At 38.6% G+C, this 15,682-nt stretch overlaps 1 protein-coding gene across 1 annotated transcript in view; it reads right to left on the bottom strand.

The window, feature by feature from the left end:
- BCAS3 (BCAS3 microtubule associated cell migration factor) overlaps positions 1 to 15,682 on the bottom strand; it is a 662,199-nt gene that overhangs the window by 442,224 nt on the left and 204,293 nt on the right. The window contains exon 16 of the mRNA XM_049764542.1: positions 3,812 to 3,945. Within this exon, the coding sequence (XP_049620499.1) occupies positions 3,812 to 3,945 (134 nt within the window). The remainder of the gene's footprint in view (positions 1 to 3,811; positions 3,946 to 15,682) is intronic.

Here is a 15,682-nt window from a genome sequence, read left to right as displayed (position 1 = left end):
TAAGTTTTACAACTAAAAACTGTGTTTCTCCTGCTGAGCACTAAACTAAAATGTGTTTGAGAGGGGAGGGAAGGATAGAGGGAGGGAGAAGAAGGAAGGGAGGGAGGGAGGGAGGGAGGAAGGAAGGAAGGAAGGAAGGAAGGAAGGAAGGAAGGAAGGAAGGAAGGAAGGAAGGAAGGAAGGAAGGAAGGAAGGAAGGAAGGAAGGAAGGAAGGAAGGAAGGAAGGAAGGAAGGAAGGAAGGAAGGAAGGAAGGAAGGAAGGAAGGAAACTAGACTGGAGGGAGGGGAAAAGATGGAGGGAGGGAGAGAGAAAGGAAAGTAGGGAGGGAGGAAGGGAAGGAGAGAGGGGAAGGAAGGGAGGGAGGGAGGGAAGGAAGAATTTCCTCAACTAGTTGGTTAAAGTTGGTATAAGAAAGGCAGGATAAAAGATGGAAACTTTTCTGGGGTCAGAGCGATTTTAGAGCAAGCAGGGTATATGCTTTGCCAGCCCAGATTCAATCCCCAACTTGAATGGTTTCTTGAACATCATCCATATCTAATTCATGATTACAGGAGTAGCTTCTGAGCATTGATGAGTATGATCCCCAAAATAACAAACAAACCAGCAAACTAAAAGTTGCTGAAGGCTTTCTGTGATCAAGTGTTAGAATGCCCTGGTTTAAAAAAACAACCATAATAGGATCTAATGCTTTTTGACTGATACCACAACTCAGATTTCAATATATTTAAGATAGCTCCATCTACCACAGAATTTTTCTTCTTCTTCTTTTTTTTTTTTTTTGTTTTTGTTTTTGGGCCACACCCGTTTGACACTCAGGGGTTACTCCTGGCTATGCACTCAGAAATCGCTCCTGGCTTGGGGGGACCATATGGGACACCGGGGGATCGAACCGCGGTCCATCCTACGTTAGCGCTTGCAAGGCAGACACCTTACCTCTAGCGCCACCTTCCCAGCCCCTACACAGAATTTTTATAAAATTTATTTGAATCAGTGTGACACACAGTTACAAAGTTGTTCATGACTGAGTTTCAGTCACACAATGTCCAACACCCATCCTCACCAGTGAACATTTCCTGCCACCCATATATATCTATATCTATATATATGTATTTATATTTAATAAAAATATGTGCTAGAGAAATAAATTTAAATATGTATATGCTAGATAGCAATAGGCATTTCAGAGAAGATGGCTTGATGAGCTACCATTTCCAAGAAAATATATGTTAGAGCAAACTCCTCATAGAGTCATCCCTGGCTCTGAACTGATAACAATCATAGAATAATCCCATATCTAGCAGGAAACACTGATAGTAAATATATGTAAAGCAGTAACACACTGCCTAATAAAAATGCTGTCATTTATAAAAATAAATGTTCATGTTCTTGTTATGCTATACATGAAAGTGTCAGATACTGGGAATATTACATAGCTATAAAGAACAATGCAGTTTGATGCAGCAAGGATGGAACTAGAAGATACCATGTTACATAAAGTAATCAGAAAAAGGATAAATACAGGATGATATCATTTATATCTGGTATTTAGAATAACTGCATGAGGGAATGCAATGGTTTGGATGAGGGGGGTTCTTAGAATACTCTTGTTCTGAGGGTTTAGTGAGGAGAAGGAAAGAAATAAAAGTGGAAGAGGAGGGGCCGGCGCAGTGGCGCTAGAGGTAAGGTATCTGCCTTGCCAGCGCTAGCCTAGGACGGACCATAGTTCGATACCCCGGCGTCTCATATGGTCCCTCAAGCCAGGAGTGATTTCTGAACAGATAGCCAGGAGTAACCCCTGAGCATCACCAGGTGTAGCCTAAAAACCAAACCCCCCCCAAAAAAAGTGGGGGGCCGGCAAGGTGGCGCTAGATGTAAGGTGTCTGCCTTGCAAGCGCTAGCCAAGGAAGGACCACGGTTCGATCCCCGAGCGTCCCATGTGGTCCCCCCAAGCCAGGGGAAATTTCTGAGCGCTTAGCCAGGAGTAACACCTGAACATCAAATGGGTGTGGCCCAAAAACCAAAAAACCAAAAAAAAAAAAAAAGTGGAAGAGGAGAAAGACAAATGTGAAATAATAAAGGACATGAGTCAAGGAGATTCATGTATACTGATGTTGTTAAGGAAGGACAGAACTAAATATCAAACTACTAAATATCTAAATCAGGAGACCCAAATTTTTACAACCAAACTTTAAAAGATTAAGTTTGATGGCAAAATGGGAGGGAGTGGAATGGGACAGACTCTGGGAACATTGGTGGAAGAGGTTGATAACTGATGGTGGGATTGGTTCTGAAACATTGTATGTCTAAAACTCAACTATATATAACTTTGTGAATCATGGTGCTTTAAATGAGGAAAGAATATTTTACAAAGATAAAAACAAAGCAAAGATACTATACTGGAGGTAGGATGTTTGCTCTGGGTTTGACAGACTTCAATTCAATTCCTGTCCCCCTCCCCACCAAGCAATGCCAATAGTGATCCTCAGCACAGAGCCAAGAGTAAGCCCTGAGACATGTAGGTTGTGGCCCCAAAACAAAATCAAATTAAAAAAAAAAGTTCCTGTGCAGAGATGTGGTTCAGTGGCAGAGCACATGTGTGAGACCGTTGGTTAAATCAAACCTATAAGACACGCCCCATCCCTAACCCCACCTCCCACATCTCTAGGTATAACCCTGGTGATCCCTAAACACCATGTGGAGTGACTGGCTAGCAGTCCCTGAGACCACTTGGAGTGTTACCACAGCTATTAACAAAATAAAGTGTAAAAAAGTCCCAACTATTGGGGTCGGAGAGAGAGCACAGCAGTAGGACATTTGCCTTGCATGCAGAAGGACGGTGGTTTGAATCCCAGCATCCTATATGGTCCCCCAAGCCTGCCAGGTGTGATTTCTGAGCGTAGAGCCAGGAGTAGCCCCTCAGCACTGCTGGGTGTGATCCCCCCCCAAAATAAAAATCCCAACTATTATTATTTGCTGTTTTCCATTAAAAAAAATATACCTACCAAGATATGGAGTCAGAATAGGAGAGTAAAAGGAATTTTCATAAAAATTGGCTGAACTGCTTAACTGCTATGTATTGACTAGTTCATAATAGGTTAAATTATTTTTTCTTGACTATCTTTCCCACTCAATCACCAAAGATTAAATATGTTCTTATACATTAGCATTAAGTTTGAATAAAATATAAAAACCAGGTCAGATTAGACATGGTAATCTACAAAATACTTCCAGAAAACCAGACATTTTAGGGTCCATGGAGAGCTTGGGGGAAGCAGCAGCATTATGGGCAGGAAGCTGAGCAGGCCATGAGTACCACCCATGTACAGTGTGACACAAGCAGAACTGCCCTAAGGTTGTTCTGACCACAAAATATGTGAGTTCTCCAGTGTACTGCTACCAAGTGTGTGTGAGCAACTCAAAGTGTATGGGTGGAGTTGGGGAAGGCAGGGTTAGTACTGGGATTAGGGTTCAGCTCTATGAGCAAGTCCAACACAGATTCAATCATAGGTATTATAAGGCCCTGGGCATCTCTGTGGGATAACCCTGGTCAATACCAGCATTGCAGGTCTGAAACCATTCTTGGACCAGCAATGAACCACTGACCCAACTGGTCAATTATTATGAAGCATGGCCCCCATATACCCCGAAAACCACTTGGGAAGGACTATACCCCTAATAAAATTACTGTGCAATGCCCAGCAAACACCACAACAACCAAGTGAATATGCTCCCACCTACAAGCAATAATGACGAAGGGAAAGGGAATATAGAGAAAATAAATAAAAAATAAAATACAATACACAACTTACTTTGGCTTCAGTTTCTCCTCTGTGAAGAGTGTAGAGGTGATGGACAGCACTTTGTGAAGAGGACCAAGGATGTGTCAGAATTTGGAACACATGAAAGTCATGGCCAAGGGTGTCTGTTGTGACTAGAAGCATTCCTAAAGGACACAAACAAAGAGCAAGAATTTAAAAGAAAATTACGTCTGCGGGTGAAATATTTTTACTAAGAATTCACAACACTTTAAAATATTATCAGAGGTAGCCAGAGAGATAGCATGGAGGTAAAGAAATAACCCCTGAGCACTGCCGGATGTGACCCAAAAACCAAAAAAAAAAAAAAAATTATATATATATATATATATATATATATATATATATATATATATATTATCAGAGGTAAATTATATCAAAGATATCAGAAACACTTCACAATCAGAAAATTAAAGCATGATATCTTTTAGTCATGTGTCTTTTGGCCATTTGTAAGAAATACCATAAATCTTGGGGCCGGAGAGATAGCATGGAGGTAGAGCGTTTGCCTTGCATGCAGAAGGATGGCGGTTAGAATCCCGGCATCCCATATGGTTCCCAGAATCTGCCAGGAGCGATTTCTGAGCATAGAGCCAAGAGTAACATCTGAGTGTTGTCGGGTATGACCCAAAAACCAAAAAATAAGAAAAAAAAAAAAAAAGGAATACCATAAATCTTAACAAACTGTATCTTCTGACCTATATACATGGCCTAATTTTTTTTTTTTTCATTTTGGTTTTTGGGTCACACCCGGTGTCTCTCAGGAGTTACTCTTGGCTCTGTGCTCAGAGGTTGCTCCTGGCATGCTCGGGGGACCATATGGGATGTCGGGATTAGAACCAAGTCCATCCTGTTTTGGCTAACGCCTTACTGTGCTATCTCTCTGGCCCCACATGATCTAATTCTTAATTTATATCATCTTTAACTTCAAATTTCTCTCTTTAACTTCAAATTTTAAGCTGATATTCACTTTATTTTAAATGCCTTCTAAAAATTTAAATACATTCTCTCTATTCATAATTCATTGTTGAGATTTTTATAACAAGCAAATGTTTAATTCTGTCAAATACTTTTCTATGCTTATGACTGTTGCTTTTCTGCTCGAGTTAATATGATAAATGTAAATAATAAAAAATAAAATGTTAAATAATCCTTGCAAATCTAGGATAAGCTCTATTCAAAATACATCATTATAAACTACTGGATTTAACAAGTTAATGTTTGTTGTAAGATCCTCATAAATCAGACCATTAGTTCATAATTTTCTTTGCTAACAATGTTTTGCATATTTCTATTAGCATATGGCTGCTTTCAACATAAAACATTCCTTAAATTCTTCTTTCCTAGGCTAACCTGGGAGAAACTGCTACTTTTTCTTACTTGGGTGTTCAGTTTGCAAGACTACCTGAGTTGTATTCTTGAATAATGAAAAAATATGACAAATATTTTTAGTCTAAAGGCTCAGGGACAGTTCAGGGCAGGTGTTTGTCCTAGAACAGACCAAATGGGATGAAAGATTGATACTGCATGCAAAGCAAGCACCCGAATAACCCACTGAATTATCTCTCCAGCCCCTGAGCACCACAATTGAACCCTGAGTCCTTGGAGTACCACAACTAAAAATGTGCAGCTCTGGTGAACAACATACCCAGAATTTGTGTGAGCATCACAACTAGAGACACTCAACCCCCTCTGTAAGTGGTGTGAGCACCACAACAAGGTAGATGTGGTGACCCCCTAATCATCACAATTAGCGTTTTTAATTATTTAAGATTTCTAAAGATTGTTTCTTTTTTGTTTTGATTTCTGCTTTTTGATACAAGATGGTTCTTGTGAACCAATCTACACCCACAAGGGTTACTCCTGGCTCTTTGCATGAGATAAAGAACCATGCTATGCTAGCCACTAAAATTGGGCTTCCTTCATTAAGAGCATGAGTGATTCAGCTCACCGAGAGCTCTCTGGTCACCTTAAAATTGTTTTAAACTTGGTCACATTAAAATATGACCATGGGGCCGGATATATAGCATGGAGGTAAGGCATTTGACTTGTATGCAGATGGACGGTGGTTCCTCAGAGCCTGCCAGGAGAAATTTTTGAGCACAGAGCCAGGAGTAACCCAAGTGTGGCTGGGTGTACCCAAATCAAACAAACAAAAATGACCATGGAGAATATGGAAAATTGTTTTTGGGCCACACCTGGAGGCTCTGTGCTCAGAAATTGTCCCTGGCAGGCTTGGGGGAACCACTGTCCATGTGGGGTAATAGGAGGTGGGAGTCAGGGAGTAAAGGAATGAAATGAACTTCTAGGTGGCGTTCTGAAAATGACAAACAGATTAAACCCAATGAGATCCAAATATTTGTCTAGCGGCTTCATGCAGTTTCACAATGGACAAGGTTAGTAAGGAAAGTTGCCTGTGACTTCTAATACCAGAAACTCTTATGCTGCCATTCCCAATGCTGGCAAAAAAATCCCGGCTCCCAGGAAGGAAAGAGATCCTTCAAGAGCTGGAAGCCCCGAAGTTCAAAGCCCCCACTCAAACCCTCCCTCCAGAGCCAGGTGGGAAATGGGGAAGGCCTGGGGTACCCTTTAAGCTCCTTGTCGGGAGCCACCTCACTGGCTTGCCCCGGCATGTGGCTCAGGGGACGCCCTGGAGTTCTAGAGGAAGGAGGTGGAAGGGTGCTGGGGTGACCCAAGCCCCGCACCCCTCCTAGGCCTGGTTAAAAATGCCTTTGGCATGGCGGAGGCCTGCCAAACCCCATGCTGGCAAAAACTCACAGCTCCCAGGAAGATAAGCCCATATGAAATTTTATTATGTTTGTCTTATTGTCTCTTATGTCTATATTCCTGCTTTACCCTTAAGATTTAAATAACTTAAAGATTTAAATAACTTATTTCTGGGCTGTTTACATACAACTTGAATAATTGCAGCCTGGTTTTTTATATGTTGTTCCAGGAATTATAAAACAGTTCCAAACTGGTATGTTTGGGCTGGTGAGATAGTAAGGCACACAACCAATTCAAGTTCAGTCTCCAGCACAATAGATGGTCCCAGAACACCTTTGAGAGTGACTCCCAAACACAGAGTCCTGAACACCATAGGGTGTGGTCCCACATTTAAGAAAAGTAAAAAAGGCCTAAATTAATGTGTTCATTTGTTTTCTGTCTTTTGTTTTTGTACCACACCCAGCACTGTTCAGGGGTTACTTCTGGCTCTGTGTTCAAGGATCATTCCTGGCAGTGCTTGGTGGACTATATGGGATGCTGGGGATCAAAACAGAGTCAGCCATGAGCAAGGCAAATGGCCCACTTGCTCTGCTATTGCTGATCTGTTCGTTTTTATTCTCCTTACAAATGGGAAGAGGTGTTGAGGGTAGGTTACATCAGACTTTTCTCAGAACAACTGGGGGGGGGGGGTCGCACTCGAGAGTTCTCAGAAGTTACTTCTGGCTGTGCATTAAGGAACTACACCTGGTAGTGCTGGGGGGAAATAAGATGCTAGAGATGGAACCTGGATGAGCCACATGCAAGGCAAGTGCCCTAACCACTGTACAATCCTCTGGTCACCTGTGCTCAGAACTTATTCCTGGCTCTTAGCTCAGGAGTCATTCCTGGTGGTGATTGAGGAACTACATGTTGTTCCAGAATCAAATCCAGGTAGGCCACATGCAATGCAAGTGCCATATACCTTATACTATCTTTCTGATCCAAATTTTGATTTTCTTAGGAAAAATGGTTTGTTGCATCTCACAAATTTTGTTGAATGAAAAATTATGTAAGATTACTAAGTAACTAGATTCAAAAATAAGATAGGGATTAAGTGGAAAGTGGAGTATATTTGAGAATGCCATTTCAAATACAAAGTACAGGTCTAATCACTTCACTAAATTAAAAAGTATCAGACTGCACAGCCAGCAATGCTACTTTCAAGACACTACAATCAGATGATGAAATATGTCACTTATTGAAAACTATTCCAAATTGCACTGATAGGTGATGAAGTCATTTACAAACTTCCCATTCTTTACTCAATGTTGCTGTTATTCAAACAATAAATTTCTAAATTGGGCAAAAATGCTTGTTGTTCTTTCATGGTTAGTATATCTTTTTTGTTTGTTTGTTTGTTTTGTTTTTGGGCCACACCCACTGACGGGATGGTTAGTATATCTTAACTCCTCCTTTTTGGTGAGTTAGCACGAATCCACTTCTTTATTTTGATCTGACCTTCCCACAACAAAGTTATTTTCTGCACTTGACAACTCAATAGAAATATCCTGACAGGATATCTGATGGACATACATTTATATTATAAATATATTACTCACCTGCCAAAGATAAGCTTTTAAAATAACTCTTAAAATTATATCAATATTTAACTCACATAAGCAAAGTCTCTACTATTATTAAACTATTATTCTCTTGCATGTGAATGAAAATCACAGGTGAACACTTTTCAATATGCTCTGAGCTTTTCAATTTGACATTCACATCTGTTCAGTCTTACAATATGTAAAACAAATTCAAATTTCAAAATAGCTACTGAAAATATATCCTTATTGTCCTTTATGTATCTTATCTCAAATGATTTTCCCATTGCTTCAGGCAAAAATGAGTTGTATAATTGAGCAATAAGCCCCTTTGGGAAAAAATTTAAATAATAAAAAATATTGAAGGATCAGAGGAAGGAGAAACTGTCCAGTATCATACAATGCATGATTTCTTTTAATTTATAATTTCCTCTTTTGCATACATTCAGCTAGAGGAAATGACAACCTTTTATATTTTTTCTAGAAAACAAGTTTAAAAGCAGATACACATAAAAGGAAAAACTTGTACCAAGTAGACTGTGGCTTGAGAACTATTTATGCAGCATCAGAAGACTAAACCAGACTGTAGCCTGGCCATAAACTAAACCCACGCCCCAAATGAGGTGCCAAGCCACAAAAAGAATTTGCGTCATCGGGAAATACAAGGAAAAGAAGGACTTCTAATTATAGGGCCTGGAAGCGGAAGCCTAGAGTGATTAGCTGTTTAGGCACTGCTGTATGTTTATCTGGAAGCTTCCTCTCCCTCACTCTCAGCCTCAAGTTTGATAGATGAGCGTTTGCAATAGAGGGTGAGTACAGAAGCTGCTGATAGTACACCAAGTTCTCCAAAACCTGAGGGACTGAACATTAAGGCTTCTGTGGCCTCATAAGAACATAACTCTTTTCAACTGGGCGTCAGCTGGTTAGCCCAAAAGACAAAATTAAAGAGTAGCAAAACTCTGCTGCACATATGCTATAAAGTCTTGGAAACATGAGTAAGTTTGTCTTCTTTCACCATATACTATTTATAACACCTCCCTAATTGTACAGTTTTATATCACATGAATAAAGATGAACTGGAAAACAAATTACCAGCTATTTACATTCTCTGCTGAAAAGATACCAAAACATGTGCTGGATAATATGTAAAAGCATGTACTCAAATTATATCAAATATAATAATTTTCCGTTTTGGTATTAGTTTACATGAAGTAAATATTTTCTCAACAATACTTGCACAGATGTAAATTTACGAATTATTAAAGTTACTAGAGAAATGTGTAAACAAAAAAGTAACAAGACATAATCCTACTAACCAGAATCTTACAGGTCTTCAGATTACAAAATATCATAGCTATTTAAATCAAATAATAAAGCCATTAACTCAACATGAATACTTGATTTTTGTTATGGTTGTTATTTGGAGGCCATACCCGATAACGGGCATACTTCTAGCTCTGCATTCAGGGCTAAGAATCACTCCTGGCTGTGTTCAGGGACCATATATGATGCCCAGGATCCCAGGGTTGATCACATCCAAGGTAAGCAACTTACCCACTGTACTATCACTCCAGTCCTCAATACTTGAAAAAAAAAAAACACACAAAACAATAGTCTTAAAGTCTCCTTCTGGATTTTCCTATACATGGATGTACATGGAATCTATTACACTGAGTAAAATAAGTCAGTGAGAGAGAAAAAGATGCAGAATGGTCTCATTCATCTATGGGTTTTAAGAAAAATGAAAGACATTCTTGCAATAATTTTCGGAGACAAAAGAGATGAGGGCTGGAAGATGCAGCTCACAACATGAAGCTCACCACAAAGAGTGATGAGTGCTGTTAGAGAAATAACTACATTGAGAACTATCATAACAATGTAAATGAATGAGGGAAGTAGAAAGCCTGTCTCGAGTACAGGTGTAGGTCGGGTGGAGAGGAGGGAGATCTGGGACATTGGTGGTGGGAATGTTGCACTGGTGAAGGGGGTTGTTCTTTTCATGACTGAAATCATACAACTACAATCATATATGTAATCACAGTGTTTAAATAAAGATTAAAGAAAAAGTCTCCTTCTGGGCAGAATCAATCATGTATTAATAAAGTTGATAAAGAAGCTAATAATCAAATTCAACATTGTATCTTTTTTGTTTTCTTTGTTTGTTTTGGTTTTTGGGTCACACCTGGCAATGCTCAGAGATTATTCCTGACTCTACGCTCAGAAATCGCTCCTGGCAGGCTTGCGGGACCATGTCAGGTACTGGTATTTGAACCACTGGACTTGTGCATGCAAGACAAAAGCCCTACCTCCATGCTATCTCTCAGGCCCATCAACATTGTATTCTTTCACTCTTTTTTGTTCTGTTTTGTTGTTATTTGATTTTTTTGGCCACATCCGGCAGCACTCAGGGCTTACTCCTGGCTCTGCACTCAGAAATAGCTCCTGACAGGCTGGGGGGACTACATAGATTGCCAGGGATTGAACCTGGGTCAGTCTCAGGTCAGCCACATGCAATATAAATGCCCTATCTGTTGAGCTATCACTCCAGCCCTATTTCTACTTTTTTTAAGAACTATAACAAATCTTACTTAAATTTATGCTCACTAACAAAAGCTAACAAAGACAATGAAGCAAAAATAAAATTTGAGGGGCCGGAGCAGTGGCACGGCAATAGGGCATTTGCCTTGCACACAGCTGACCTAGGACGAACTGCAGTTCCACCCCTGATCCTCCATATGGTCCTCCAAGCCAGGAGTGATTTGAAAACTTTACTGAAATAGTTTTTGTTGTTGCTGTTTTGTTTTGGGGTCACATCAGCAATGTTCAAGGGTTACTCTTGGCTCTGCACTCAAAAATGGCCCCTGGCAGGCTCGGGGGACCATATGAGATGCCAGGAATCAAACTGGGGTCAGTCCGGGTTGGCCATGTTCAGGCAAACTCCCTACCACTGTGCTATCACTCTGGCCCCCTTACACTTTGTACATGTACTTATTTTTTTTGTACATGTACTTTTTAAACTTTGTAATGTGCCTGTCAAGGTGGCAGGTTCCCATAGGTTCCCATAGGGGTGTTGAAGTCTGGGATCACTGATGATATGAGTTGCCATCTGCTGGTGGGAGTGGTGCTGAAATACTGTATATCTAAAACTCAGCTATCATTAAATTTCATATATGTATATATATATATATATGTAAATCACGGTCTTTAACAAAACTAAAAAATTTTAATTGAATCCCTCCAGGACCCACACCCGGTAAGATGTCCTCACCAAAAATAAATAAATAAATAAAAAATAAATAAAATAAATAAATAAATAAATAAAATAAAAATAAAAAAAAGATGTCCTCACCCAACGAACGTGGGGCCGATTCCTGCCATGTGATTGGGCACCCAGAGACTTAAAAGGGATGGCGGCCATGCTGTCTTTTTCCTGCCGAGCCAGCCAAGAAACATCATGGACCATAATCTCTCCAGGACCCACACCCAAGAAGCATGGCCATTTCTCCACATTGTAAGAAGCAATCTACAGCCTTACCAATGGAGAAATTTTGCAGAACACCCCCATGTTTAAAGAAATCAAGATGGCTGCTCTGATAATCTAAAAAGTAGGAAATAGCTAGGTAGCCTCTCAAATAAGAAGTTTAGATTAAAATTATGGAAGATGTTCAGGGAGCTCTAAAAAAGCATTGATAGACTTGACTGGAACACAGTTAAGCATCAAGAGAATTTGACGACTGAAATTAGAAATTTTCACACTGAAATAACAGGTCTGAAAAACTGAGCTTATGCAACTCTTGCCAGCATGGGGTTTGGGGAGCCAAGAGTAAGCCCTATATCTCCGGGCCCTGATTTCTACTCTGTATCATGAAAATTTTAGTACTCTGTGAACATCTTTAGTCATAATAATGGCTGTTGCACTGAACAGCATATTATTTTCAACAATCTTCATTCTATGGCAATATTGGGCAGAGTGGTGCACATCTATGTACTTCTTAAAGTGCTTGAATAAATTTTTGTCAGATTTTAAGAATATTTTATTAAACTTATACATACAATAAATGCACTAAATTTATGAGTAGAGAATTTGATGAGTTTGAATGGTACATAAACTTATGTAAACTATCTTCTAGACAGAGATCATCTGTGTCCACTTGCAGTTTATCCCTTCCCACTGCCCTGGTCCCAACCACTTGCTTTTTGTTTTTATGGATTAGCATCACCTACTTCAGATTTCATGTAAATGGAATCACACAATATTTTGCTAAATCTATTTAGTGTGTATACTGTAGTACATTCATTTATTTACATTACTCTATTTGCTGTGGTTACTGTAGTACATTCATTTGTTTACATTACTGTGCAGTATTAGATTATATATGGCTACAAGACAATTTATGTATACATTCAGCAGTTATTTCTAGTTTCCCATTATTGTGAATCAAACCCTATGACAATTCAAATACAATTCTCTATGAAGGTATATATTTTTATTTCTCTTAGGAAAATATTTACAAGGAACACTGTTATTTTTGTATATGTATTTAATGAAATGTTTGTATAATTTTACTGTCCAGTGAGTTCAATAAGTCATTTAAAATTAATCATTCTTAGGCCTGGAGAGATAGCACAGTGGTGTTTGCTTTGCAAGCAGCCGATCCAGGACCAAAGGTGGTTGGTCGAATCCCGGTGTCCCATATGGTCCCCCGTGCCTGCCAGGAGCTATTTCTGAGCAGACAGCCAGGAGTAACCCCTGAGCATCACTGGGTGTGGCCCAAAAACCAAAAAAAAAAAAAAATTAATCATTCTTGTAGATATTTGATGATTTCTTACAGTTTGTAATTCACTATATGCTTGGTGATAAGTTACACTAATCAAATTTTTTTTACTTACTTACTTTATTTATTTATTTATTTATTTATTTATTTATTTATTTATTTATTTATTTTTGAGCCATTCATACATCGTGTTTAGGGGTTACTCCTGGCTTTGCAGTTAGAAACCACTCCTGGCAGGCTCAGGGGATGCCAAAGATCAATTCCAGCTCAGCCAAATGCAAGGCAAGTGCTTTACCCACTGTCCTATCATTTTGATTCACACCACTAATCAACTTTTCACATAGAGGTTCTTTTCACATTTTTAATCACACAATTGCTTAAATCTTTTAATATATAAACAATTTATATACATCCTGTTTCATATGCAAATTATGTATTTACATATTACATAAAATATGTGCCATCCTATTTCACCTTTATAACAATATCCTTACTCAAGAGGTATTTTTGGATGAATAAAGAACAATACTGTAATATTGTATAAAATACTGCAATATCAACATTTTGGAATGTTTATAGTTTAAATAGTTAGCATATTATTGATCAAGAATTAATTTGCATAAGATGAAATAAAGGCTTGGGGTTATTCTCAGATGATATCTCACATGTTCCAGCACTATTTGTTGAAATAAACTATACTATTCCTATTTAGTTCTATCATAATTTTATCAAAAATTAATAAGAAAGTGATTGATTTCTAGATGCTATTCCATTCATGTAGGACTTAGTTCTACCAAAAGCCATTCTTTCGAGTGGTACAAAAAATTTTTTTTGTCAATTAGTTTATTTGCTTATTTTGGAAACATTAGTGGTGCTAAGGTATGAGTGTTCCTGACACTATGCTCAGGGATCACTCCTAGCAGGACTATACTCATTACATTTTTCTTTCCATATTTCATTCTAGTACCCATTCCTTATTCTTATCCCTCGCCAAGACAGGTTCCATTCTATCACATTTAATAAACGGCCTAAAAAAATATGTCGAATGTTTTTCAAACTAATGTTAAAAACATTTAATTTATGTCAAGAGTATAGACCAATCTGAATGAATACAATAAGATTGGCTATTTTGTATGCATGTACTTAGTTATAAAAGAGATATACTTATTAGACTTTTGGCTCTACACTCAGAAATCACTCCTAGCAGGCTTGGTGCACCATATGGGATACCAAAATTCAAACCACCATCCTTCTATGTGCAAAAACAAATGCCCTACCTCCATGCTATCTCTCTGGCCCCTACTTATTGGGCTTTTAAAATGTAATACTACACTTATAATGTGTGGTCATACATATTCTAGAAATTTCTATTCTTAATTGTACATATTTACTCACATTTCTATACATTATGCCAGTGTATGCACTCATATTTCATGAATCCGTTCAGTATTATATCAGAACCTTAACTAAATATAAATGTAGAGACCATGGAGGCTGAAAGAGGGTAGAGTGCCTTCTTACTCATAGACACCCAAGATATGAATCTATATTAAAAGGTCATCAGGACAAGACCATTTTGTCTTCATGAGTTCCCCAGATTCCCATAAAAATGTTTTTATGTTTGTTTGGATTTTTTATTTCTTTGTTTGGTTTTTGGAGGGTCACGCCTGGCGGCACTCAGAAGTTACTCCTGGGGCCCGGAGAGATAGCACAGCGGCATTTGCCTTGCAAGCAGCCAATCCAGGACCAAAGGTGGTTGGTTCAAATCCCGGTGTCCCATATGGTCCCCCGTGCCTGCCAGGAGCTATTTCTGAGCAGACAGCCAGGAGTAACCCCTGAGCACTGCCGGGTGTGGCCCAAAAACCAAAAAAAAAAAAAAAAAAGTTACTCCTGGTTCTACACTCAGAAATCGCTCCTGGCAGGGTCAGGGAACCATATGGGATGCCAGAAATCGAACCACCATCAGTCAGCTGCATGCAAGGCAAACACCCTTCCGTTGTGCTATCTCTCTCTGGCCGCCCCCAAGAAAATGTTTTAATTTGTATTTTGTAACAGCTATTGGTTTCAGATGCATATTAACACATTCTATCAGCTTTTAAAATAATTTCTTAGTAAAAAATAAACACTTTTCTAATGACTGTTATAAAATGCTGTGACCTAATGAACCTAGGGCAATTTTTCAGAATCATTCATAATTTCAGTAAAAATATACCATCTTCAAAGATGGCAAACAGAAGAATAATTATCATGTATAATGGGAACATCTCTTCACGGTGGTAAAGAGAGAACAAATACAAAACAGTTCTCAGAGGAAAAATCGGGGTCACACTATTCTGAAAATCTGGGAAGTTAACAAAAATCAAGACTTAAGTACCTCCTTAACTACTTGCTATGATCAAGTAGATAAAGAGATGTAAAATAAACTTTTTCAATAAGATTTTTTTTGTTTGACCTAATATCATCTTTCAACAAATCTAAATAAAATCCAGTATGTAAATAATTGTAAATTTTTCAGATGTGTTAGCAATATAGTCAAACATTCAAAAGGGTACATATTTAATCTGTTTTACTAGAGACCCAACACTCACTTTTCTCTTACTAGTGATTGGAAAGGAATTTCTCTGCTAAGGAGGGGTAATTATTTAAAATGTAGATACGTTGCATTTACTATTCTGAGCTACCTATCTGGAAGATAAAGTGTTTTTAAGAAACAGTTCGTTTATTTATCCAGTTGAAGTCAACAAATCAGCTTTAGAAACATAAGGTTAATATCACAAATTTCC

Source organism: Suncus etruscus, chromosome 1, assembly GCF_024139225.1.
Source record: "Suncus etruscus isolate mSunEtr1 chromosome 1, mSunEtr1.pri.cur, whole genome shotgun sequence".
Lineage (NCBI taxonomy): Eukaryota > Metazoa > Chordata > Mammalia > Eulipotyphla > Soricidae > Suncus > Suncus etruscus.
The sequence above is the reverse complement of the archived record's forward strand: the minus strand, read 5'-3'. Positions and strand labels throughout refer to the sequence as shown.